This window comes from Bidens hawaiensis, unplaced genomic scaffold, assembly GCF_021521415.1.
Source record: "Bidens hawaiensis isolate Kalapana, Puna unplaced genomic scaffold, B.hawaiensis_p1.1 tig00009774_1, whole genome shotgun sequence".
Classification (NCBI taxonomy): domain Eukaryota; kingdom Viridiplantae; phylum Streptophyta; class Magnoliopsida; order Asterales; family Asteraceae; genus Bidens; species Bidens hawaiensis.
This window is the reverse complement of record NW_027491730.1, coordinates 606,600-633,339: the sequence shown is the minus strand read 5'-3', so window position 1 is coordinate 633,339 and position 26,740 is coordinate 606,600. Positions and strand designations below refer to the sequence as shown.

At 34.0% G+C, this 26,740-nt stretch overlaps 3 protein-coding genes across 3 annotated transcripts; 1 reads left to right on the top strand and 2 right to left on the bottom strand.

The window, feature by feature from the left end:
• Positions 1-490: 490 nt before the first annotated feature.
• Positions 491-7,555, bottom strand: LOC143533522 (auxin response factor 4-like). The gene is made up of 12 exons (XM_077028282.1): positions 7,240-7,555; positions 7,107-7,163; positions 6,860-7,024; positions 6,669-6,753; positions 6,271-6,361; positions 4,892-5,056; positions 4,202-4,321; positions 3,500-3,575; positions 3,242-3,410; positions 1,985-2,646; positions 1,188-1,378; positions 491-768 (listed from the first exon to the last, which is right to left on the bottom strand). The coding sequence occupies exons 1-12, from the start codon at positions 7,528-7,530 to the stop codon at positions 609-611; spliced, it is 2,232 nt and encodes a 743-aa protein (XP_076884397.1). The 5' UTR covers positions 7,531-7,555; the 3' UTR covers positions 491-608.
• Positions 7,556-17,464: 9,909 nt separating this feature from the next.
• LOC143533500 (protein transport protein SBH1-like) lies at positions 17,465-18,050 on the top strand. The gene has a single exon (XM_077028263.1). The coding sequence runs from the start codon at positions 17,514-17,516 to the stop codon at positions 17,835-17,837; it is 324 nt and encodes a 107-aa protein (XP_076884378.1). The 5' UTR covers positions 17,465-17,513; the 3' UTR covers positions 17,838-18,050.
• Positions 18,051-19,242: 1,192 nt separating this feature from the next.
• Positions 19,243-24,593, bottom strand: LOC143533499 (NAC transcription factor 29-like). The gene is made up of 3 exons (XM_077028262.1): positions 24,174-24,593; positions 20,577-20,860; positions 19,243-20,015 (listed from the first exon to the last, which is right to left on the bottom strand). The coding sequence occupies exons 1-3, from the start codon at positions 24,265-24,267 to the stop codon at positions 19,671-19,673; spliced, it is 723 nt and encodes a 240-aa protein (XP_076884377.1). The 5' UTR covers positions 24,268-24,593; the 3' UTR covers positions 19,243-19,670.
• Positions 24,594-26,740: the final 2,147 nt, after the last annotated feature.

Genomic DNA, 26,740 nt, shown 5'->3' with positions numbered 1-26,740 from the left:
AAGTGAGAAACTGACTCAATGACGTGCATTGATGCATGCTCACATCTTCAAAAAAAAAAAAAAAAAAACTCTTTTGTAAAAGTTATTTACCTTGAACTAATATATTTTTAAAATAATTTCATTTATATCCATATTATGATAATAAAAAAAAAGTTAATAGTTTATTAAATTAAATCATTTAATTATGAAATATTTAGTGTATAATTAAAATCGTTAAAGATAAATGTAAGGTCAAGGATAAATTCTTAGTTAAGAACGAAAGATCTTTAAAGAATGACGTGACGTGACGTGGGTGACCGTGCCAATTAATAAATTGTGGAAAATATGATGTTGCGTTAGTTTTAAAAATTCAATAATAAGTAAAGGGTGATGTTATGATAGTTTTAACTAAGTTGTAAGATGTTAGTTAAATCTAAAACAAAAGATTGCTAAATGAAATTTGTTACATTTTTATGTAATAAACCTAAACTTTTTACTACATATAATTCTTACATGCTTGTCACACTCAAATTTCTTTACTACACAAGTTAAAACTTCCATGGTCTTGTTAGCACAAAACACTTGCACAAACATACACTATAAACCCCTAGCACCACCATACCGGAGAATTATTCCGTCGTGCCTATCAGTGATGACTTAGCGGTATCCACCATGGCTGGTGCTTCCTCCAAGCAACTGGTGTCATCACTAATCACACCACCACTCATTAGTTTCTCCACTTCTTCTATGGTGCATATGTGAATCTTTGAAGCCATCCTTGCAAACTCACTACATAAAATATATATTCATGGATTAATTTCTATTAAAAGTTTTCAACTGATTTTATTTTACTTAGTATGAATTAAATAAACACCTTTACTTTGAAGAATTAAGAAAATAATGACAAGGTTCTTTTCTCATATGATCAAGTTATTAGACTTTAAAATAACTTTTTAGTTACTTTTTTTTAATTCCAACCATTTAATCATTCAAAAATAAAGTTTTAGAACTTATGTGTGAATTCAACAAAAGTCTGTTTTTCAACCGTTGTTATATTCCTAACATCGTCTTTAAACCGATTTTATTTTTCAAGATATATAAAAGTTTAAAGTAACTTGTTTCTTGCGTATTAAAATTCAAAAGTTGATCTGAATTTAAACTTAAGTCATTCAAATAGTGCATGAAACAATTGTACAATGTTAACTTACTCCCATGGATCATCCCCGACAACCATCATGTCGTTTTCTTCATCGGTATATAGCAACTGCCACACACCATCTTGACTAGTCAACACGCCTTCCATGTGAAATAGAGATTCGAGTTCACTAAATAACTCATGATAACTTGACATTTTTGAGAGATCAATGGCCCTTCCAACTTTGTTTCCTTGTTTGTGAACCTTCATATGGAAGAAAAAAAGAAAGAAAAATTGTAACCAAAGCTTTCTATGTGACAAAAAGGTCGTATTTCGTCTAGAAATACAATTTTGACTCATTTTCCATTAATAAACTTTAAGAGACTAACTAAACGAGAAACATACCCAACGTGATAATGGATCAAAATTTAAGGATGATGCATGCAAAGGCCATGTCACACTTGTCTAAGTATGAAATCTGGTTTCATTTATACTAAATCTGATAAAAACATGTCAGATGATAAAAATGTCTTTAGAATTTTTTGAAATAGATCAGTTTTAACTTATTGCGTATTGAGACATCATAAATATACTTTTATATTTAAAAGAATTCAATGGTATTTTCATCATCCAATAACTTTTTAGCTTAAGCTTATACAATTAAAATTAAATATATTAGAATTTTTTTAGCTTAAGCGTATACAACTTTTTAGAAAACTAATTATTTATAACGTATATAAGACGCAAAAGTGAAAATTCTAACCTAATCAGTTTTGACCATTTATCTAACAAGCCCGACCCGACTCGACCCGACCCGACCATTTGACACCTCTAATTAGTAACTTGTACATTACAAGTAACAAATTTTACCTCAATGCAACTTCTTTTACTTAAATTTTGATCATCTTCCATTAATGGTAAAGCTCCATTCAACTGAAAACCAAATAATTTACAACTAATGCCATTGCTATCAGAACCACCACCACCACCACCACCACCATCATTTTTCTCACTTCCCGAATCACCTTCAATGATCGGAGTCGGGTCAACACTTATCTTCCCAAGGTCAACGGGAGCTTGAAGTTGTAGCTTTAGCCCATTAACAATATTATGATCTCTTGTAAGCCCATTTCCAAAGATGGGCCGACTAATTGGGAACCCAATTGTGGGCATGACAGGAGCCCGACTCATTGGGAACCCAAGTGGATAAAAACCCGTTTGGTTGGGCCCACCACTGGTTCTTGGTGGGCCCCAAGGCTCGGTTAGAGATTTCAACGAGCAAATTTCTTGACCTTGCAAGACCGTTGGGAATCTAGTGTTGTTTGATCCCAAAATGGTCGGGTTAATATTGGTGACAACGTTTGTACTTTTTCCCGAGGTTAATAATACAGGATTTGGAGAAAAACCCGCGTGCATTGAGGGTTGTACTCTGAAGGTTAACGGGTTATACATCTTACCAACAGTATTTTCTTGACCTTGCAAGATCTTTGAGGATCTTGTTGACTCCTCAAAGTCTAAACATCCACCCCATGCTGCAAAAAAAATAGAAATAATAATAATAATAATAATAATAATACAGTAATTAAATATCTCTGTTGTAACTGGATCCTTTTTTTTTAGTTAAAAAAAACAATTATAAGAATTAATATCATTGACCACTTAGTACTAATAAAAATATTACTAAAATAGGAAAAAATTAACTTACAAGATTCGAAGTCTAAAACTAGGGGTGGAAATTTCTGACATAAAAATAATCAGGTTTTTGGTTGGCATGCTCAGTTAAACAGGTTAACCCCCTAACCCGTTTTAACCCATGTTTTACAACCCACCGACTCGATTAACACGCTTAAAACTTGGTTATCACCCGCCAATCCTTTTGACACGTTTAGACAAATGAGTTAAAAGGGTCATGTTTGGATTACACGATTTATAGTATGTGCATATTAGGGCGAATGTTTTTGACACGAATAAATATATGGTTGTGTTTAGGTTGAACCTGTCAACCCAACACGATTAACACCCTAGTCAAAACTGGTCATGTTGACCCGAAACATCCCCAATATGATTCATTTATAAGTAAACGGGTCAAGATCTTTTTAGTGTTATATAGTCAAGAAAATGACATACCAGCAGCAGCAGGGTGTTCAGATGGAGTTGAGTGAAGATTTTCCTTCAGTTTCTTGAATCTTAAAGATGACTGAATGCTTAAAAGCGGCATTGAAGCACCCGAAAGATCAATCTCCCACGGAGATATTCGTTCTTGATTATTGTTTCCAACATCTTCATCCCACCTCACCTGTTAAATGGACCAAAAACATTAAAAAACAAACAAACAAACAGATGTATAGAAACTAGTTTCTTTTTATGAAGTTAAACGCGAAGTACCGTTAAACATCTCCATTTCGATTTAGGCCATTTATAAGGATCCATGTCACTAACACCAATCACAACACCTCTAAACCTGCAAGAAAATGATCAAGATTTTCATTTAAGCGCCAGCAAACATAAAGGTGGTATCTTTGTATCAAAAGTTACTACAGGTGGCAAAAATAGGCGGGTTGAACACGTTGGGTATCGCTCAACATGAGTTCCTGTCAAAAGTCAAAAGTAGGGACTTTTTGTTGCAAGATCGGGTTGGATTGACCCAAAACACTTCTTTTCAATAAATTATACATCTTTTCTACATACTTAGTATGTCGCAGATATCGTTATACAACTTGCATTATTTGATTAATAATCTAACTCTTTAATAAAATAATTTGAGGCGGCTTTATGCATTGGAAACTCTTCTTTTGCAGCAACTACAAATCTTTTCTACATACTTGTTATGTTAAATATCGTTATACAAACTGCATTATTTCATTTATAATCTAACCTTTTAATATAACTTATGAGGCTTTATGCAATGGAAACTTGAAGTTAGTAAATATGAACTATAAAGTTCAGGTGATTTTCTATTCATTTGGCATGTTTCCTTTTTAGCTGCTTTTAGTGATACATATATTTTACGCGTTTGACCCGTTAAGGGAAAATTATAAACAGACACGTCAAGAAATAAATTGGTCATCATTGCTATCTCAAAGATACCTTCTTTCAGGAGATTCATCCATACTGAATCTCATCTTGAACCTTGTGCCAATTGTGATCATATTGCTGATGCAGTTCATATATTTCGCGTAAGGAACAACAAAATCGGCTCGGTTAGACCTGCATCATTATAAGTTTGGATTAACAAATGAACAAAAGGTTGATGTTAGATATGCATTTATAAAACTGATTGTGTGATATACCAAATCACAAGAATCAGATAATCAGTTGTAATCTTTCACATAATTAGTTGTTTGAGTGTTTCATAAGTATTAATAGATTACAAAAAAAAAACCTTATTTGTTGTTTAAGTGTTGTATTTATGTTAACAAATTTTTTAATTTGTTTATTATTTTTTTAATAAAAAGGCTGTTTTGGTCATATCTGGAAAACTAACCTAAAATATCTAACAGAGTTAGTGTCATGACAAAAATAGTTAAACAATTGAGCGACAATCGCAGATATGACAGAAATTCCCATTTTGGAAAGAAGGCGTTAAAATGGTCAAACCACAAGGTCTAAAAGCGAACTTAAATCTTCCAATAATCACCTTTTTTACTTATGAACTGGTTTGGTTGCAATTGGTATGACAGTAATAATCCAAAATCATTATTATCTGGCCCCAAAGTAATCTAATAATCAGTTTAATAATGCACATCCAAACACCACCTTAATGACCTTAGATTTTACCTAGGACTGTAGAAAACATCAAAAGTAGTGTTGATAGATATTGCATTAGCTACAGGGGCAAACATGTCCATGAAGAAATTTGAGTCGGGCATAACTGTTTCGGGAAGAAAATTTCTTGGTCGAATAGCTCTTCGAGTTCCCAACCTTAGCTCACCATCTTTGCCTCTAAAATAACCATAAAAGAATAATAAAAACCAAACACCATTGTAGACCTTTTAAGTTAACATTTTTGTTCATGTTGCTACTAGTCCATGCTTTAAAATGGATAATGATTTAATCTTGGCTTCTAAATGATTGAGTTAAAGTCATTATTAGTGTCTTGTTTATATAAGAAACCTCATCAAACTCTTCTAACTATATCTTTATGAGCGACGCACATTCAATACAGAACCAAGTTTAAGTACATAACTGTTAAATGTAGAGATATTGGACGTCCATCAACCCTTTAAAATAAAGAAAAAAATGTCATTTGTCATTTTTATTCTCTCCCACATTACCAAGCACAAAACTTTTAGATCTTTCTTAAATATGAAAAGAGAAGATCATTGAGGATTCCCTTTGCCTTATTCTCTTCCTCCTTAAAGTGAACAATCAAACACACACACACACACACATAGGGTAGAAATAACGACTAACTCAAACAAGATATGGAGCATGACCCGTTGACCCGTATTATTCTTCCTATATAAATGTAACACGTATGATCGTAGCAACGATATTGAAGGTAAGCATATTGTTTAATCATGTGTATACATGTCTTTTTTTGTTAGCATCTTAAACCCCAGAAAAAGTAAAAGTAAAAGTTTGAAGTCTAAAAGAAATGATTCTTTCTCCATTTTCTACTCTCTTTATTGCTGCAACAAATGAAAGTGTTACAAGCACCATCCCCTTGGAATATGCCTAAGTGTTTCAAACATTTTTATTGTTCCCTGTTTCAGACCAAAAGAATAATCCTCAAGTTCTTGTATCCATACACATTACCAACATATTACATTTTGGCTATTTTTTATAGTATTAGTATCATCTTTCGCTTATCAGAATTTCAATGAAATACCGACAAAAAGCGTATTGTCTCCACAAATTTGCACTTATATATATAGGCAAAATGATTTTTAATAACCGTAACTATGACCCATTTACCGATAATACTTCATACTAGCATTTTGACTAATGATAGTCCTATCAATATGTGTCGTCTACCAATATGGATTATTATCAGTCAGCTGGTCATAGTTTTGATTATTAAAATTCAATTTATACGTATATTTTATATATACACATATGCACACAAATATTATTTTTTAAGAGTCTAAAGTTATCTTAGTTAACCCAAAAAGATGCATATAATTCTTATTGAATGGTATAGTTATAACTTATACCTTAGAAAAAGAACTGCGTCGCCAGAAACTAGATTCTTCTGGTTTACAAATGTACTCCATCCAGTAGTAAGCAAATGGCGCCTTGGTTGACCTGAAAAAACGCCACCAAATTCCCAAATTATGATACATATTTTTAACCAGAGTTAGAAAACGAGTAGGAAGTCCGGGTCCGGTAACGAGTCATGACACGGGTTCAAGTCAAAACAGGTCATTTCCTGTTACAAGACAGGCTGTTGGGTTGGGATGACCAAAAATATTTTTGTCAAAGTTACTACATTTATATATAAATAGTTAGTATGCCATGCATATATGATTTCAAAAATTTCATGATGTAAATGATATTCTTGTTCTTGTATAAAATAACTATGGTAAAATTAATATCTTTTAATCAAAATCACCTCTATAAATGTGTCTAAATTTCCATTCTACTCCATGAAGGTCCTTAGCAACTAGCTCTTGATTGGGCCTTTGCTGCTTATAATCCTTAAATTGAAGTAATAATATAATGTAGTTACTAAAAACTGAAACTTTAATAAGAATTCAAGTTAAATATTAAAAACACTTTAATAAAAAAAACAAAAATTCAAACCAGAGGTGGGAAACAATCTTCAGCAGCTCTCCTAGGCACTGAAAATCCACCATGAGTGGATGTATCAGAAGCAGTTAGTGTTTTGCAAAACATTTGAGGGGTTGATTTTGTGACCGCCACGTCACCATTTTCTTCTTCACCTTCTTGCAAATTCTTACCAGTCATCTACACATCCTCATCACCAAGAAAAAGTTCAAAGCTTTACTTCATTTTTACCATAAAACTAATAAAAATGACTACTTTATACCTCTATCAAGGGGAGAAGAGTGAGTTTTGTATAGATTTCATCATTGTTTTTGTTGGCCTGTGTTTTAAGAATTGTGTCAAACATCAAAAAGCCAAAATTTAAATTGAAGAATCACTCAAAATTCAAAACTTACTAGTAATTTAACATCAACAACTTTGCAGAATATTTGAGGTTTCAAGCCCAAATTTGGAATTTCGATATGTGACAAGTGAAGAGATAACTGAGAACACATTTGCTCCAAATGACCTTGTGGGAAATAAACCACCACATTATTTATATTTGGGAGAGTGGTAAGAGGACCAGCACAAGCATGCCAAAGTTGCTTGTAAATTGATGATTCAGAATCAAGATTTGATGACATTAAGGATGAATATTCATCCCCAGCCTCAATCCCACTTGCAACATGGTTCAAATCAATTTCCATTACAAACCCAAATTCAATTTGTTAAAAAAAAAAAGTGGTTCTTGAATAATATTAGGCATGAAAATCAAGAATCTTGAAGGGGATGAGTGAAGTGAAATAAGTAAGAAAAGACATGTTTTTTATGGCACCCAACAAGATGGAGATGAAGATGAAGCAAAATATATCAAGAAATGATTGTCAGCCCATTAGCAACTATTTAGGGAGAGTGTGTGGGGTTGAAGACATGGACCAATGCAAATGCATAGGCAGCAAGCACAGAAACCAAAGGGAAAAAGGCCAAATGTGTCAAGTGTCTGTCTTCTAACTTTTTTAGGATGAAAGATTATTAGTGTTAGTTATGAACAGGGGGACAAGTTTGACAACCGTACAATAATGTTAATAGACATTTGAGTAATAATTTAGATTAAAGTGTCATTTTCGTTTTTGTGGTTTGACAAATAATGCAAATTTAGTCTAAAAAGTTTATTTTTTTCATATGGACCCTCCACGTTTCCCAGTTATTGTCAATTACATCCAAATTACTAACCCCATTAAATTTAATCGTTAAGTCAGGTGTAGACATGTCTTTTCACCATTTCTTTGTTATAATACTTATTTTAGTGAACTGCGGCTTTCGTCCCTCTAGTTTGTCCAAATCTGCAGTTTTAGTCCAGTAGTTTCAAATTTACAATTACAATTTTCTTCCATATGGTTTCATTTCACTTGCAATTAAACCCGAATTCCCTAATATCGTTAAGTCTGGTCGTTAAACCCATCGGTGTTCCCTTCACGTGAGGGACAGTTTTGTTCTTTGTTTTTTTTCTTTTTTCCCCAAATACACCCTAGCCCCTCACGTGAGGGGTCTTGCGAATTAGGACTGAAGTTTATTTATGGAGAGAAACGACAAAACTGGTCGTCATGTGAGGGACACGCAAATGGGTTAGCGACCAAAACTAACGAGGTTAATAAATTCGGGTTTGATTGCAAGTGAAATAAAACTACAAGTACGAAAATTGCAAACTTGAAACTATTGGACTAAAACCGCAGATTTGGACAACCCACATGGACGAAAACCGCAGTTAACTAAAATAAGTATTATAATAAAGAATTAGTGAAAAGACATGTCTAGCCCTAACTTAACAATTAAATTTAACGGAGTTAGTGATTTGGATGTAATTGGCAAAAACTGGGAAACGTGGAGGGTACATATGCAAAAAATAAATTTTTTGAACTAAATTCGCATTATTTGCCAAACCATAAGGACGAAAATGACACTTTACTCAATAATTTAACTTAGGGCTGACAATTCGTGTCTTAACAGGTTTAACAGGTAAGAGGCGACGCGCGTAAAACAAATATCAAACGTGAATACGACTCTTTTAACTACTTTATATGTCATGACTATAAGAAAGTTTTAAGTTTTGTGTACCAATAAGGGATAATGAGGGAGTCTAGCCTACTAATTTCAATTATTTAAGAAAATAAAAAAATCACATACCGCACTTTTTTGATTAACAGGTCTTATCGTGTCTTTAACAGGTACCCAATTGCCAGCCTTAATTTAACTTTCTTTTATTATCCTTTTTTCATATGAAAGATCTTTCAAATAGATTTTGTATATAATTGTAGCTTATTCATGTTTTTTTTTCTTTTAGTGTGATGGTTCTTCGAATATGTGGGACGAATCAGAGTATTTTTTGTGTAATAAGATGTATGAAAACGAATATTACGTACGAGAATATATTAAAATATCTTTACTTCTACTTATTTGCAGTGCTTACTGTTTTTAGGTGAGAGTTTATGTGAGCATAAAGTATAAACCTGCTTCAATTTAAGAGCTCACAAAATGTACTTTATTAATAATTTTGGGTCTATGATTCATTTTTATGAAAGTTAAGTTTTTTAAACTGAAAGTTTTTTGATTCATAATGATGTGAAAAACTTTCATTGCATGTTACCATATAAAGTAGCATGGGATTAATTATTTTAATTTTTTAAATAGACGAAAATTAGAAGGATTTGTGGTCTAAAAACTCTTTAAAAAAACTAAAAAAGAATAATACAAAATCATAACTCAATAATTATGTAAAAAACAAAAAAAGTATAAATAAAAAAATTAAAATGTTTCCCTTATTGTCCTCATTAAAAAAAGATTATTGTGTTTTTTTGTTTATTATTTTATTATATTACTCAAAATTATATTATATTTTGCGATTTATTGTGTCTTTATATCGCAAAATATAACACAATGTTGGACAAAATATAACACAATATTAAGGAAAAAAGACACAATGTCGAGGAAAAAAAGACGACACAACACAATGACGCCCTTGTGCATGTGTGTGTGTTTCTGAACAAAGACGTCGGGCGAAACATTTTAGTTTATTTTTAACTCTATTTATACTTTTGGGCCTTAAAAGATTGAATTTAATTTTCTTTTTTTTAATAGAAGAAGTTAAGAAAAGTTTTTTACTTTCTGTTTTTAATTTATATTTTAAGTTATGTTTTTTAATTAATATTTTTATTGAATTTTTAGGGTTTTTTTTAATTCATAAACTCTTTTCCGTCTTTTATATTTTTATCTCATTTTGTATATTAACCTAACCCCAAATAGCATATGCATTATAAAATTAAATAAACAATTATTTTTTAGAAACCTTATATGTTTTATAAATGTTTTTTTAGCTAGAATTTGTTGTTCATGCCACTAAAGTTATTAAAAACAAAAGTTTCTTGTTCCATTTCAGTGGTCTAGTATAATAAATTCTTATATTTTACTTGGCATGATATAACAATTTTTTTAAAAAAAAATTACAATTTCTTGTCGGTACGTAAACCTGATTAAAAGGTAATAAATAAATAAATAAATAAACAAATAAATAAATACCGTTAGGATTAGTCTAATTAGACCATTAACTAAACTTAAATCACCTAATCAAGAAAAAAACTTGATTACGTTTTATAAAGTTACTCCATAATTTTGATTTCTTTCTACTATTTAACTTATTCATTTTATAGTTTGTTTGGTTTTCTTCTCCAAATTTTATCTAAGATAATTTTATGTATTCGTTTTTAGTGTTCAACCCATCATATTTACGGAAGCTTCTATCTCTATACGGTATCACAAGTTTTTATTTTATTTTTATTTTAGTGCATTCGTTTCATTAATTATAAAATATTAACCTGTATCTACTTACCTTTTCTGCATTTTTATCAATTTTCAAGCATGTACTTTATTTTTAACAACGAATCATATGACACATCCCAAATATGTACGGTAATACATAAAATAAAATGAATGTACTAAATATTTTTTTGTATTTTATTATTATTTCCTCAATTAATAATCTGCTCTTATTACATGCATGACATGCTCGTACTCAACAATTGATTAAAGTGGATGTTGGTGGTTACCATTTACCAAATAAAGTTAATTTCTGTAATGTGATGTTGTTTTTTATTATCGTTGCAAAATATAGAATATTTTAATATATTGTTATTAAAATATATTTTAATTATCTAATAGTCAATAAAACAGTTATTAAATCACATGTGAAATTAAACAATTAAACGTTGCGACTCTTAACAAAATATTTAAATCATTTTCACGATGTTTTCGTAGTATGACAATTGACAACTTATCGAATTAGCTGTCTCACGGTTACTGATCTATTGGCCGAAGACTAGTTAGTTAGTAGTCATTGTTCCTTAGTATCACTAGTTGCGAGTATTGGAAGGGGTTTGAGCTTCAAAACCTAATTACACCATAAATGATTTATAATTCAATATAACATGTTTTAAAAATAATAATATGTTAAAAATTGTGATTACTTTGTAATTTTGTATACATTTCCTTTTGAAAGGAATGTACTTCAACATTTTGGCTTTGCTTTATAAAATTGTTTATGTAGTCGTACAATCTCACATATATGCGCATAGGGGTATATGAATCCATTTCTTGTCACATGGTCCCAATAACGGAAAATGTTAAAATAGCAGGCTGACTTTAGTTATTATCATTATTTTTTAACATTGGATTGAACAAAATACATTAATCATACACAATCATGTCATTTACACTATCTAATACCTCAAAATTACTTAAATAATCAATTCTCTCAAATACCTGTAACTCTCTCTCTCCTCTTTTTTCGGGTTATAGTACCTGAATCCTTCTATCTCTGACTACCCCTAAATGAAGACAACGGTTTACACACATGGGGATACCATACCCGATTGAAGGTACCTACATACGCCTTCTTCCTCTTAACATAACCTTTTGGGTTAATTAAATGATTAGCATCACTTTTTCTATTTGCCTTTTTCTTTCATTCATGCCCAAAACATCATAATATCATTTCACTTTCCATGGCCTAACGCTATGCTTTTTTTTTCAAGAATAATCCGTCAACTTTAATCAATAGTTTTTCCAACAATTTACATTTTTCAAAATAGTAAATGTTAAATATCATAAGTTTTTATTGACTTATATATAACAATTCTAAAATTTTGATATATGAGATTAATACTTATCGACCCTTCACAAGATCAATTAGGTTTCGTGCATGGTCTTTATAAGACGTTTTTATGCCGCAACTTAAACTATGCGGTACATACATGATTAGTACATCTAACCGAACAAAATCAGTATTGTTACTTAGCATTTCACACATTTCACACTTATTGTCTTGTTTACATTTTAGCAAGATATAAAAGAAGATATAGAATAAAGATGATTAGTTGTAAAGGTCAAGGAATAATCCAACAAGATAAAGTAGGAAAAACACAATAATAATATTTTCTAGGTTCATTGACCCACACAAATTATATTTCATGTTTTTATATGCTAAAGAGTTGGTTGTTTCTATTCAAACAAATTTACTACAAGATAACTAGTTGTACTGCCATGATAGAATTCCATGTATAACATCGAATTTCAATATAGCATATCAAATTCACAAACTCTAAATACAATGTAGCTCAATTCATCTAGGGTTCGGTTTACTAAATTTGGTGGTGGCTGTTTTCAAAAACCATGATATTGGAAAATATGAGAGGAAACACCTCTTGATCTATAAGCATGTATCGTTTAATCTTTGTTTTGCTTTTCTATAACTATTATTTGTGTAAATATTTTATTTGATTAAAGTTTCTCGAAATCTGACTTGTATCGGTTATTGGCATGACTCTTCAAGAGTCGAGACCTCGTATAAGTTCTTTCAAGACGCCATTTTTTTTGAACGACAGAGATTATATAAAAACAAATAAATCGGCAAGATGCCGAAAACAAAATAAACAACTTACATCAACAAGAGAGGGTTTTTTAACCACTCGTCCCAAGAAAATAAAACTTTACGGTTCATATAGTTTATAATATCTAAAGTCATTGGTTAAAAACTTAAAATATTGTTACTTTGCACTTGAGACATTACAAAACATTAGAATCAAATTTTAATCATTTGCTTTACTAATGGTCAAGAAAATGCGAGTCTTCCATTTATTCAAAAAAATCAAAAAAGTGAAAAACACTTGTGTTGTCTAATGCAATCATTTTAACTTTTGAAGAAACATAAATAGCTTTTCTTTTTTATCATTAACAACACCATAAGAAGATTTGTACTTTTATATTTTTATTTGATATATAATTTAATAATTTATAAATGATCAGACGGATTAAAATTATTAAACTATGCTAATGAAAATTGTCAATTTGAACACGCCAAACTTTTAAGATCAGCTTAACGTATTCGCAAAGTTACAAACTAAGACTTGTTTGGCAATGTGTTATAAATCAATAAAAGGTTTGACTGATTAAGAGGTAACATATGAATCATTCACCGCGTCTTAAAATTTAACCGTTTAGAGGCCTACCAAACAGCCCATAAACAGTTTTACTTCATTTATTAAACTTTTACTTTAGTAGCTTATAATATATAATCATTTAGAAGCATTAAATAATTATAGACTTGTAAAGGTTGACCCAAAGTAAAAGCAAATAAACAACAAATAATTTTAAAGAAGGATATAAACATCAAGTTCAGTATAAACGTCACACTAGACCATTTTTATAAGTGAGTTTAAATATAGCATGTTAAACGAAAAACAAAACATTGTAAAATAGGAGGTTAAGGGTTCAATTTGTTGGAAAAACTTATTAGTGAAAATGAGTTTTTCACTAACTTTGGACATGAATAATATATTTATATATGTGTTGTATAAATATTGATTTGAGTGTCTAAAACGGAGCTTAGATGAATGAATATCAATGCTCGAAGTTGTATGGTTGGAATAACCAAAGAAGAGAAAATTGGATTTATCTTTAACATCGTGTCCCACGTAGGAGCGCATGAGTGTCGCGCCTGCATAACAGACTGTTGCGAACAGTTGTTTGGACCTAGTCAAATAGTTTGTTTCAACTCATGTCATGAATAAATATGATGGTTTTGATTCACCACTTAAATCTAATTAAAAGTATTTAACCATATTAATTACAATAATTAATTTCAAGTTTATTACAAGATTAATTATCTTGTTTATAACAAAATTAATTTTATTATTTATGACATATTAATTTTGGTTGAGTATTTTTCATTTTGTGTAAGTATATAATGAACTTGTTGGTTCATGTTGTAAAACACTTAAAAAATTATTTTGGAGTCACTTACATACACTCATGACAAAATTTAGAGATGAGCACTCTCTATATTTATGTCAAACAACTTCAACAAATTTTCCTACATCTTGATAAACACCAATATAGCCGGTGACTTCCTCGGGTTCGTGGCCATCTCCGGCAGTACACATACTGTTCCGGTTGTTGTACCCTGGGAAACAGACGCGCTTGAGAGTAGGCACAGAATCTGTTTTAAGGGCCCCGTGTCTAACACGACCCTCAACCAAATCCGTTACCCAATTTCAATAAACGAATTGTTGTTTTGAAAAAACATTTGTTGAAGACTCAAGTGATGAAGACTCATGACATGGATACTAGAAGAAAGCTTATGGAAGCACTCCTAGTAAGATATGGATTGAATCATTTTGGTATATAAATTTGCATTTTATATTCTTTTTATGTACTTTTGTAAACGGTATTGTACTAAGTGAATTTCCCGCGATTAACGAGAGTATCGTTATTATATTTTTATTATTATTTTAACTCAAAATGAACCACTTTTCCTACACAATCTCTACAGAGTTTAACATTTAGTCATTAAAAAAATGCTAAAAATGAAAAAACTGAAAGTAAATGCCTAAAAACAAAACAGACTTACTAAATATGTACACATGAGTTATCCAAATTGACGATTCACATGTTTTACATATGAAAAGAAACAAATCAATAATATATTGACTTCAAACGTCATAGGAATGTAGCATAGGTGGGGAGAAGCTTATGCTCATTTGAGATGGGTATTTTTCATGTCTTGTACGTCCATGTCTAGTTGGTATGGGTAGAAGTCTTCTAACTTTTGGATCCGCTTTGTATTAAAGTTTCAACCAAGTTTGGTCCTTCCCGAATTTAACAATATTAAACAATCACTAATTTTAAAAAGTTACCAGACATGAATTTATTTTTTTACCTTGCTAATTTTAACACATATCGACGCAAGAAAAATGACAAAGTAAACTAAGAAACATCACAGCCCATCTATTTTAACAAGTTAAAAAAACAAAATTAAAAAACTAATAATTTTAAGCATTTAAATATTTTAGTGTAAATTGTTGGCTACAACAAAGTGGGAGACCTACCTAGGAGGCAAATCGTATCGCCATCATTGCAAGCTTGCAATTGGGGCATCTTCACAACATTAACCTTTTCCCTTTTTTTAATCTATATTTTTAGTTAATTTACCTTTTGTTTCTCATACAATAATCAATTCTGGTCGATTGTATCTTTGGTTTTTGAATTTTATAACTCTTTTTATTATTATTTTTTTAAATGTTATTATCTAGTTTTTCAAAATAATTTTATTAAAATCATGCCCGCAAGTCTGAAACATTCTAAATAGAAAGCCTTTATCAAACAAATTATTGCTTAAAATATACAGTTTATTAAAAGATAACAAAAGAAAAAAAAAACATAATACTCCTTACGTCCCATTTTAAATGTCATGGGACCCAAAACACACAAATTAAAAAATATTTGATCATTTTATTTTATGAGCTGTAAAATGACAATAATGTCCTTTAAGTTATTATGACTAAAAACTATTTTTCTTATTTGACTAAAAAATAACATTTAATAGTAAGGACACAATTAAAAATTGAATTTATATGTATAGAAATGACATTTAAATTGGGACAACCAAAAATGAAAAAATAGACATTTAAAATGGAACGGAGGAAGTAATTGGGATAGGCAAGCTGTCATGAGTCATGTCCATAGATTCATAGGTGTAAAAATAAAAAAACAAATTAATAGGCAGACAAACTTTTAGTTATTAATGTAAGGTGGGCCGTCAACTCGTACACGCATTTGATTTGGGCCTGATCTGTTAATTGTTCTCGGGCCTTCCTTTCGGAATTAATCACTTATCAGTATCAGTGTATCACCATGTCTCTTTTAATTTCACCTAATATAATATATTATAAAGTAAATCTGGCTAAAAATGTTTGATGAATCATAATCAAATTTCAACATAGAGGCTGTTGGCATGGTTTATATACTTATATTACTATATTTGTGTGTTTGAAGTCACAATGTAGTTTGGACAAAAACAGAAATGCACGCCAAATGGATACGTATAGGAGAACTTTAGATATTAATCCTCGTTTATGTATCAACGGGTCAATCAAGGTTGTCTAATAACAGGCTGGTTAAGTGGGAGAGGTGAAAAGCATAGCTAAAAATATGGGTCAAACGGGATGAAGACCATCTACTGTTTTTTGTCAAGCAAACCAACCCAATTCCAGATTTAATGATTCATAGAATCAGAATGAATTGTTTAAAAGTGTCTTTTTGTGCCATAAGATCGTGCTTTGATCACTTTGTGTATACCAAAGTTTGCATGTCATCGCTCATCAGCATAGCATAACTAATAACCCTTTACCAAAGATCACTAACAAGTAACAATCATGCATAAAATTTCAACTTGATTCGGTGATGGCTGATACTTGACATCTTAAGTTTGAAACCTAATTCGAGGCGGTTTTTCATAGTGACTGGTTTATACTAGGGATGAAATCGGTACTGACCGGATTTTAAGAAAAATGAGTACTAATACTGAATTTGTCAGTACAGTACCCAGAGAAAAAATTCTAATAAAATACTAGTACCGTACCCAGTGTTGCAAAAATTCCGACTAGGCAGCGATAAAATCCCCGATTAATCGCTAGTTCCCCTTTCACTGATTAATTTGGGCCAGTCGGCCAATTAATCGGCCAACGGTCAAATCCGACCAAAATCGACGGTTTTCGACGATATTCCGTCCAAAATCAGTGGTTTCCGGCGAGATTCCGACCCAAATCAACTATTTTCGACGAGATTGTAGCAAAAACTAGCGGTTTCTAGCGAGATTCCAACCAATTTCCGGTCACAATATGTTTGTGTATGTATAAAGCTGAAAATTACAGATAAAAATGTGTGTGTATGTATAAAATTGAAAAAATATACATTAAAGTCCAATCCGATTAATTTCGACTAATTCCAATTAATCGATAGTTCTCACGCCACTGCTTGACTACCGATTAGCGATTTCTGCAACACTGAGCTTACCAATACCAAAATTAAAAAAGTTGATATTGAATCAATAACGATGGTACGTTGTTTTAGTAGCGATACCTTACACGTATGTAAAGATGATGATGATGATGATGATGATGATGATGATGATGATAATGATGATAAGATTTTGATATAAATAAATTAATATTTAAATTAAATTAATAAATCTAATCAACTTCTAGAAAAAAAACCAAAAATAGTTACCTAGGGTTTCAAACTCACCTACTCTCTTTCTTCTTCATTTCTACCTACTCTACAATCATCTTCTGCATCATCATCAATGGCTAGAGGTTCATCTCAATCTCAAACCACCTCCTCCGCTTCCAACTCCCGACCCGGCCCGCCCGGCGCCGTACCCCGCGGCTCCCCCGCCGCCACCGCCGGCTTACGCCGCCGTCGCCTCACCAGTACCGGATCATCCTCCAATTTCAGCGGTGGATCCGGCGGTAATAGCGGCGGCAACATGCTGAGGTTCTACACCGACGATGCTCCAGGCCTTAAGATCAGTCCGACTGTTGTTCTGGTTATGAGCGTCTGCTTCATCGGCTTTGTTACTGCTCTGCATGTGTTCGGTAAGCTCTACCGCCAATCATCCGTTGAATGAAGGTTGAATCTGTACGGATGTGTTGTGTTTGTTTGCTTGTTGTATGAATTATGATCCGATCGGAAACCCTAGGTCTAACTTACTCGTGCTGCTCTGTAAATTTGTTATCGTTTGTGTTTATCTGATTGGTATAATATAAAATCCTTAATTTAATTTCAGTGAATTAATCGTTGTGTTTTTAGATATTCACTAGATTTTGACTTGATTAAAACTTATTAAAAATTTAAAACTTTATAAGTACGACAATTAACCCGGTACCTATCCGCCCGCCAAGCTAAGATACCATTTAACTGAGAAATTCCCCTAACTGTGTAGGTTAGGGGTGCACACGAGCCTAGAGCTCGGCTCGTTTCAATCTATATTTTTCTAGCTCGAGCTCCGGCTTGGCTCTTTTGGTATTTATTAATTAATTTTTATATTTTTTTCAATTAAAATTTAATACATATTGTTTAGTTATTTTGTTAATATATTAGTTATTGTATACATATATATATATACATGTAAATATATATACGTATATATTATAAAAATTATACAAATGACAGGCTCGTTTAGGCTTGTGAGCCGGCTCGAACTATATAAGTGAAGCTCAGGCTCGTTTACTAAATGAGCTTACTTTTAGGCTCGATCGAGTTTTTTCACGAGCCGATCTTGAGTAGCTCGGTTCGTTTGCACCACTATGTCTAGCGACCAATCTTATTGATCCTTATTGTGACCTAAGATCACAGATTGGCACAAAACGAGCTGACTTCTTAACTCTTCAAGGTCTAGACCTGAAACTGGGACACCCTTGGCCAACTCAGAACATACATAGTCGATCCACCACCAGAGACAATTTAGTCAACTCGAGGCCAAATAAAACAGGAAACCGAGAGCTCACCAACTAACCTCCAACCAACAGTCAAGACAAAAGAAAGTATCATTACCCGCATTTAGGAGTGTTAGGTTGTTAAAACTAAATAATATCCGTAATCAAGAAATCCGAATTCGGAATTCGTTTGATGGTTCGCTTTACGGATCTGTTTATTTTTTAAGCGATTAGTTTGATTTATTTTGTGGATCTGTTTGTTTCTTAAGCGATTAGTTCAATTAATTCAGTTAACCGAATTAATTGAGCTATATTAATTATTTTGTATACGGCCTTTCTTTTTTAAGCCCATTTATACCATGTAGCCCAATGCACATGTCCTTATTTGATTTGGACAAAAAACATCAAATCTTTTATATTTTAACGGTTTAGATGTTTTATGGTCTTTAACTTTTTGTTTTAGCATTATGTTGTGTTTGTTTATAATGGATTTCTACGTCTTTTCGGATCCGGAACACAAACATAAATTAAATTCAGACCAAATTGTTGTTTGGATGATTCTATTTGTACGGTTGTTTGATTTTAACAGAAACCGAACCGAATTGAATTTGGTTCGATTACGCCCTTTTTGAATTCGGTTATGTTCGGTTTTCGATTATGGGTACAAAAATCTCATAACCGAACAAATTAAATAAATCGTTAACCGAACCGTTGAACACCTCTATCAACAATCCGTTTAATGGAACTGCTCAAACTAATACTCGACTTCGCCAAGTTAAGAGAAATATTCAAAATATTTTTCGAAGGACCCGGTACCGAAATCTTAACTGGAACGGGCTATCAAGATCTGGAAGAATGATGCAAAGACCACACTACACGCCATATTAACACACAAGTTTTATTTGCAAATATAACATGTTTACATCAAGCATTTTTACATCATAACATAACTTATACTTTCCACTTATTATAAACATCATTATTCACAACACCAGAGTTTACACACCAAACCCGATCACGCTTGCTTAATTGATCCACCCTTGATGAGCTCCATCAAAACATCCAAAAGTGACATCTCTGTTTTCATAAACTCGACAATTGTTGTCATCCTGAAGTAGTTTGGGAGAACATGTTTCCAGCATTGATGAAAGATCATGACCCGCAAGAATCGAGCCAATTAGTTGAAATTCTTTGAACCATGACATTATGTCCGAATTGCCCCTTGTAGTCATGTAGGATGAAGGGAACTCCTGTGATATTGTTGTAAATTGACCATCCATCAACTTGTTTTTTGGGTTTTCATCTACTTGTGAGATGTTCTTTGAGTTGTTGCCTTTTTTGCGGATCCGACACAACACCCAGTCATCCAACTGTAAGTAAAATATAAAGCACTAAACATATAATCAAAGAATCAACATTACTACAATCGTGTGTAACAAGTGTGAGCATGGCTTGTTTTGATTATAGGTTATAACCAAATCTATAACCGATATTTTGTTTTTTGTATATATAGTCTATTGGTCTCGATAAAAAATCACTTGGTTAATTCGGCTATGGGGAAAAATGGTTGGGTTAATTCAGTGAACTATCAGCTTTTGACATGGTTGATATATCAAGTAATTTCAACTAGTAAATTTAGTTTATCATGCCGAACAAAATATAAGCAATTCTTTTAGTTTAGGATGATAAATGACAACATGTAACAAAATAAAAGTATATTGGTTGGTATAACGTTGGTTTGGTTATGCTAATTCGGCTATTTATACACATAAACATAACGAATCCCTAAATACCAGTTATCTAACAAATCATAAGCGACTAATTTGTTTTTTAATTAATTCATTTATTTAGTTAAGAGTTGATTGTTTTTCTTCTCACCCTGTGCCATGTGTAAAATATAAAATTTTATCTCATGGAAAGAATTTGATTACTCTCATTGATCCGTTTTGTTTGGATGTGCCAGATGGGTCGGGTAGTCGGTACTCAATCATAATCCAGTCAGTCTTTACACTCTTGGTCGGGTTCCCAGCAAAGAAGGCCAAAGCTTTTTTCACCCCTATCTTTTTGGACCCTGAAGAAGCAAAAATCGACGTATCTTTTCCCATAGCTTTCCAAAAGCCCGAACCCGCCGACCTTTTGGGCCTAGACCCCTTCGGGTATTTCCTGTCTCTCGGTGTAAAGAAAAACCACTCATCCTTACCAAACAACGCCTTTCCTGCTGTCGAAGCACGAAATGGAATCTGACCTGACCCATGACGGAGCTTCCACGGATTTCGAGATGAATGAACCGCATCCTGGTCTGCTGATCCTCTCCTCCGGCTGCTCGCGATCTGCAGTGGCGTTTTGGGGGTGTGGAGGTGACCGCTAAGATGATCTTGAAGATCTCTTGTTAACAGACACAAAAACTGGTGGTGGCACCTACTGAGCATGACCAATTGATAAGGAGGTGAAGACCTCCTTATATAGAGTCTCATGGCCACCATCATGATACCCTAATGGGCCTAGCCCAATTAGGGCTACCTCCACAAACCTCCTCAGCCCAATAACAAATGTATTAGCCCATATAATAAAACAAACCAAATATAATAAATTTAGGATTGTAAACCGGGTTTAATACCATACCCCTGCAAGCCCCCCCAAGTCCAGCGTTGCTCCTGGGCGCGCAAGCGCTTAGATGGAGCGTTGGACTTTATAAGGTGTTAGGGCGGTTTTTTCCCTTTTATTCGGCCTTATCTTTATTGTCTTGAGTCTGGGAGATTTTCTCCATGATGGTGACGCGTTGTGATCCTTAAGATAATGGTGGTGTCGAGTTATAAGGATAATAAAGCTTGCGCGCGAGAGGCGTCTTACGAGCTGAGAAATAAAGCCTGCGCGCGAGAGGCGCCTTACAAGCTGGGTAATAAAGCATGCGCGCGAGAGGCGTCTTACAAGCTGAGCAATGAAGCCTGCGCGCGAGTGGCGTCTTACGAGATGAGAATAATAAAGCCTGCGCACGAGAGGCGTCTTACGAGCTGAAAATAATAAAGCCTGCGCGCGAGAGGCGTCTTACGAGCTGAAAATAATAAAGCCTGCGCGCGAGAGGCGTCTTACGAGCTGAAAATAATAAAGCCTGCGCGCGAGAGGCGTCTTACGAGCTGAAAATAATAAAGCCTGCGCGCGAGAGGCGTCTTACGAGCTGAAAATAATAAAGCCTGCGCGCGAGAGGCGTCTTACGAGCTGAAAATAATAAAGCCTGCGCGCGAGAGGCGTCTTACGAGCTAAGAGTAATAACTGAGCTGGCGCGTGAGGCGACTTGCGAGCTGTAATAATAACTGAGCTGGCGCGTGAGGCGACTTACAAGCTGTAATAATAACAGTAGCCTGCGCGCGAAGCGTCTTACGGCTGTAATAATAATGTAAACCTGCGCGCGGGGCGTCTTACGGGCTGTAATAATAATGGAAACCTGCGCGCGGGGCGTCTTACGGGCTGTTAATAATAATAGTAGCCTGCGCGCGAAGCGTCTTACGGGCTGTAATAATAATGTAAACCTGCGCGCGGGGCGTCTTACGGGCTGTAATAATAATGGAAACCTGCGCGCGGGGCGTCTTATGGGCTGTTAATAATAATAGTAGCCTGCGCGCGAAGCGTCTTACGGGCTGTAATAATAATGTAAACCTGCGCGCGGGGCGTCTTACGGGCTGTAATAATAATGGAAACCTGCGCGCGGGGCGTCTTACGGGCAATGAAAGTAATGATAATAAAAGCTGGCGCGTGGCCGACGGGTTTATGAGGATTCCCAACCTTCAAGTATGGCGGGGAGCCGTATGGGAAATTGAGGATTCCCAACCTTTAAGTATGGCGCGGAGCCGTATGGGAAATTGTGAGGATTCCCAGCCTATGGCGCGGAGCCGTATGGGATATTATGAGGGTCCCCAACCCTTAAGTTTGGCGCGTAGCCATACGGGATATTATGAGGATTCCCAACCTTTAAGTTTGAGCTAAAGCTCATATTTTTGGGCTAAGGCCCTGACGTTTTAGAGTTAAGACTCGTCAACGCGTTTGAGCTTGGAGCTCACGCATGTATGTTTTACTTCGCTTTCTTTTTAATTTGATGTCAATATAATGTTGTCATATTGCTCAAATTAGTAAAAGGAAGTGCGAAACATGTATGCGAAAACTTGTATGCGGTGGCGCGAATGCAAAACTGCTGTGGCGAAGTGATCGCCGGGAGCGCGCATGCGGAACCCGAAGTTGATACGCGGTGGGACGCGTAATCTAAAGATTTTGAATGCGTGAGCATCTGTGATGTGTGAGCATGCGTTACGCGTGAGCATGTGATATGCGTGAGCGTACTTGATGCTTGAGCATGCTTGCTGCTTGAGCATGCTTGCTGCTTGAGCATGCTTATTGCTTGAGCATGCTTGATGCTTGAGCATGCTTATTGCTTGAGCATGCTTGATGCTTGAGCATGCTGGCTGCTTGAGCATGCTTGATGCTTGAGCATGCTTGCTGCTTGAGCATGCTTGCTGCTTGAGCATGCTCTGCCTTCATGTCTGGGCGCGCGCGCGCGACCCGCTGAGGCGCAGAGTAATTGCCTGGGCGCGCGCGCGACGCGCTGTGGCGCAGAGTAATCGCCCGGGCGCGCGCGCGCGACCCGCTGAGGCGCAGAGTAATTGGTTGCGCGCGCGCGACCCGCTGAGGCGCAGAGTAATTGCCTGGGCGCGCGCGCGACCCAAAGGTTTTGAATATCCACATCAGGTAGGTTTTATGTAAAACCAACAGATCTGATAGGGTTTATAAACCTATGAATATGAGGTGTGGCTGCTGCTCGGACGAACCCAGATCTGAAAACCCAGATCTGAGGGTTTTCCCCAAAAGCTCGTTGTTTTCTTCCTGTTTCTTCCAGATCTGGAAGTATTTTCCAGATCTGAAAACACAGATCTAAGGATTTCCCCCAAAAGCTTGGTGGTTTCCTCCTGCATCTTCCAGATCTGGAAGTATTTTCCAGATCTGAAAACATAGATCTAAGGGTTTCCCCCAAAAGCTTGGTGGTTCTTCCTGAGATTTTGATGAACGGATCGGAGGGCCGAGAAGAGAGGCCAGTGTGGTTCATTGCCGTCCCACGGATGGCGCTAAAATGTCGAAGCACGAAATGGAATCTGACCTGACCCATGACGGAGCTTCCACGGATTTCGAGATGAATGAACCGCATCCTGGTCTGCTGATCCTCTCCTCCGGCTGCTCGCGATCTGCAGTGGCGTTTTGGGGGTGTGGAGGTGACCGCTAAGATGATCTTGAAGATCTCTTGTTCACAGACACAAAAACTGGTGGTGGCACCTACTGAGCATGACCAATTGATAAGGAGGTGAAGACCTCCTTATATAGAGTCTCATGGCCACCATCATGATACCCTAATGGGCCTAGCCCAATTAGGGCTACCTCCACAAACCTCCTCAGCCCAATAACAAATGTATTAGCCCATATAATAAAACAAACCAAATATAATAAATTTTGGATTGTAAACCGGGTTTAATACCATACCCCTACACCTGCCAAGTACACACAAAATGTATCAATCTTTAACGTACCCAACAATAATAATAGGAAACACGAAAATCTTACTAGGAAGATCCCATGGGTCATATTTGTATAGCTCGATTTCAGCAATGATCGAGGCAGGAAGCGAAAGTAGTTTAATTTTCTTAAACAAGTAATGCATGATGAGCTCTTCGTCAGAAGGGTGAAACCAGAAACCGGGTGGAAGACGAGGAAAGTCCTCTCCTACCTCCATGTTGTTTGGGTGAACGGGAGAGGGATTAACAAAATCACAAACACTGTTTATATTAGCCAATCAACAATCTGGGACAACACAAAAGTTAATATATGTCGTTTTTACTAGATTATAGAATAATAATCTATTAAATATTAATGCAGATTCTAGTTTTAACTTTTTATGTTGTATTACATTGTGAAACCCGTCCCCAAGGTTGTGGAATGTAGACATGTATTTGCTATTTTTTGCTTAGTATATGTTTATCACTTTTATATATACCGCGGTAAAAATAAAATAAAAATGTACGCGTTATTTAACTTGGAATTTTATTAGTATTGTATTTTCATTTAAAATAATGTACTTATTTATGCGGAAAAAATAAAAATAAAAATAAAATTTGAATCTTAAATTTGTTGTTAATAACAACTAAGGTTGGCATAATTATAGTGTGTAAATCAATTGAGCTGCTTAAAAAATACTTAATATTAGCTTACTCAAAGCTCAAAACGAGTCGAGCCTAATTGATATCCTGCTTAAGCTCGATATCAAGTCCAAATTAGAGTTTATTTTATAAACGAGATCAAAACCTAACTTCACATAATGAGTTTGACTAAGCTAGCAAGGTTAAACATGCATATTATTTATAAATGTGTAATAACTATTATTCATATTAACAATATAAAATCACAAATTAAAAATAGTTATGATGAAATCAACTAATACACATACATATATAAATAACAGTATAAGTCATAAAAAAACATCATATTATAATTTAGCTAAATGAGAAACTATTCTTAAAATTTAAGCATCTAGAGATGGGGTTACACTAGCGATATGATGTAATTTTGTCTTGGCCTTTTTATATTTTTCTTGACAAATTATTCCAGACTGTCATGGGTACAAAAAAAAGCTGGAATTGGATAACGACATCTTCTCTCACTAATGACAAAACCTTGATAATAACTATAATTAGAGTTGTTTATTAAGCATTTATGTTTGACTTAATATTTGTTTAATTAAGTTGTATGTATGTTATTTATATATTTTTTTCTTGTAAATACAGTTTTTTCTGAAAAACTTTGTATAGTTTACCAGCTACATACTTATTAGTTGTTTAAAGATGTTTATTTAAATTAGAGCTCTACAAAATTGGAGGTGTCATTATTGCGTGTCTGGAATGAGTGGTAAAGACTTTTGTCTTTTTTGGATGAAGACCATGGTTCAAATTCTTGCATGTGATAGATTATTCTTTTGGCGTAGTTAAGGAGTATAGGAAGTAGATGAGTCATAAGTGTATGAGTCGCCGTTAAAAAACACTAAGTTGGAGGTTGATTTGTTAACTTGTAGCACTAAATTTTAACTCTCAGTAATTTTACGAAGCTCATAATCGTCAATCGTGATTATTTATTAATTTAATTAAACGGCAGGTATTTTAACCGCCAAACTTCCTTACTTAAACCTTAAACATGAATAAGATAACCTACTAAATTAGTTTAGATTAAATAAGTTTATCAATGTGATCAACAATGTAGCCTCCTATTCCTATATATTTTAGAAAAAGATCATGGCGCTAAAGTTTAAGGACCTAAAGTAAGAGCTATTTGGCCCAATTCTTTAGGGCCAACCCTCACATACACAGTATTATATAAACAGAATCAGAAAACTTAAATGTACTCTTGAGTGGCTTGTCATAAACCATATAAAAAGAATAATTAAAGACCAATATTATTAAAACCAAAAAAACGGCAAACTTACCAGTAGCAAGAAACCCGAACAAATAGAAAAGGAGAAATAACTAACAAGGTGAAGCGAAACAAAAACAAACAACCAAACTATATAGGAAAATTGACAAGGTTAAACTTGCGTCAACCAAACTACAAATATGGTATCTTTGCATCTTCAGTAGCTAGGATAAATGACAAATAAAAGTTGAGGATAAGAGAAATTGAACGATTCTTAGAATTTTAGAGTTATGAAAAGAAGATATATTTATACAAGTGTAAGACTGTGTTGTTTTTCGTGTCTTTAAATGGGTTGTGTCAACTTGTTGACATGCTTAACATTTGTAATTTAAGCGTTCAATGTGTTATGCATCCAACTTGTTACGGTGTCAAAAATGTGTCACCTTTTAATAACATAAACCATTTTCTTCAAACCCAAGCCCATTTAAGTTCGTATCGCACCATTTCATATAATCTGACGTACGTTGTCATAAGTTACTTGTCCTAACTTAGGGGGTGTTTGGGATTCCTTATTTTACCTCCTTATAATTTATTAAATAAATAAGTTATAACATTGTAACTTATGAAACTTTTTCTCTCACAATATAAACAATCCCAA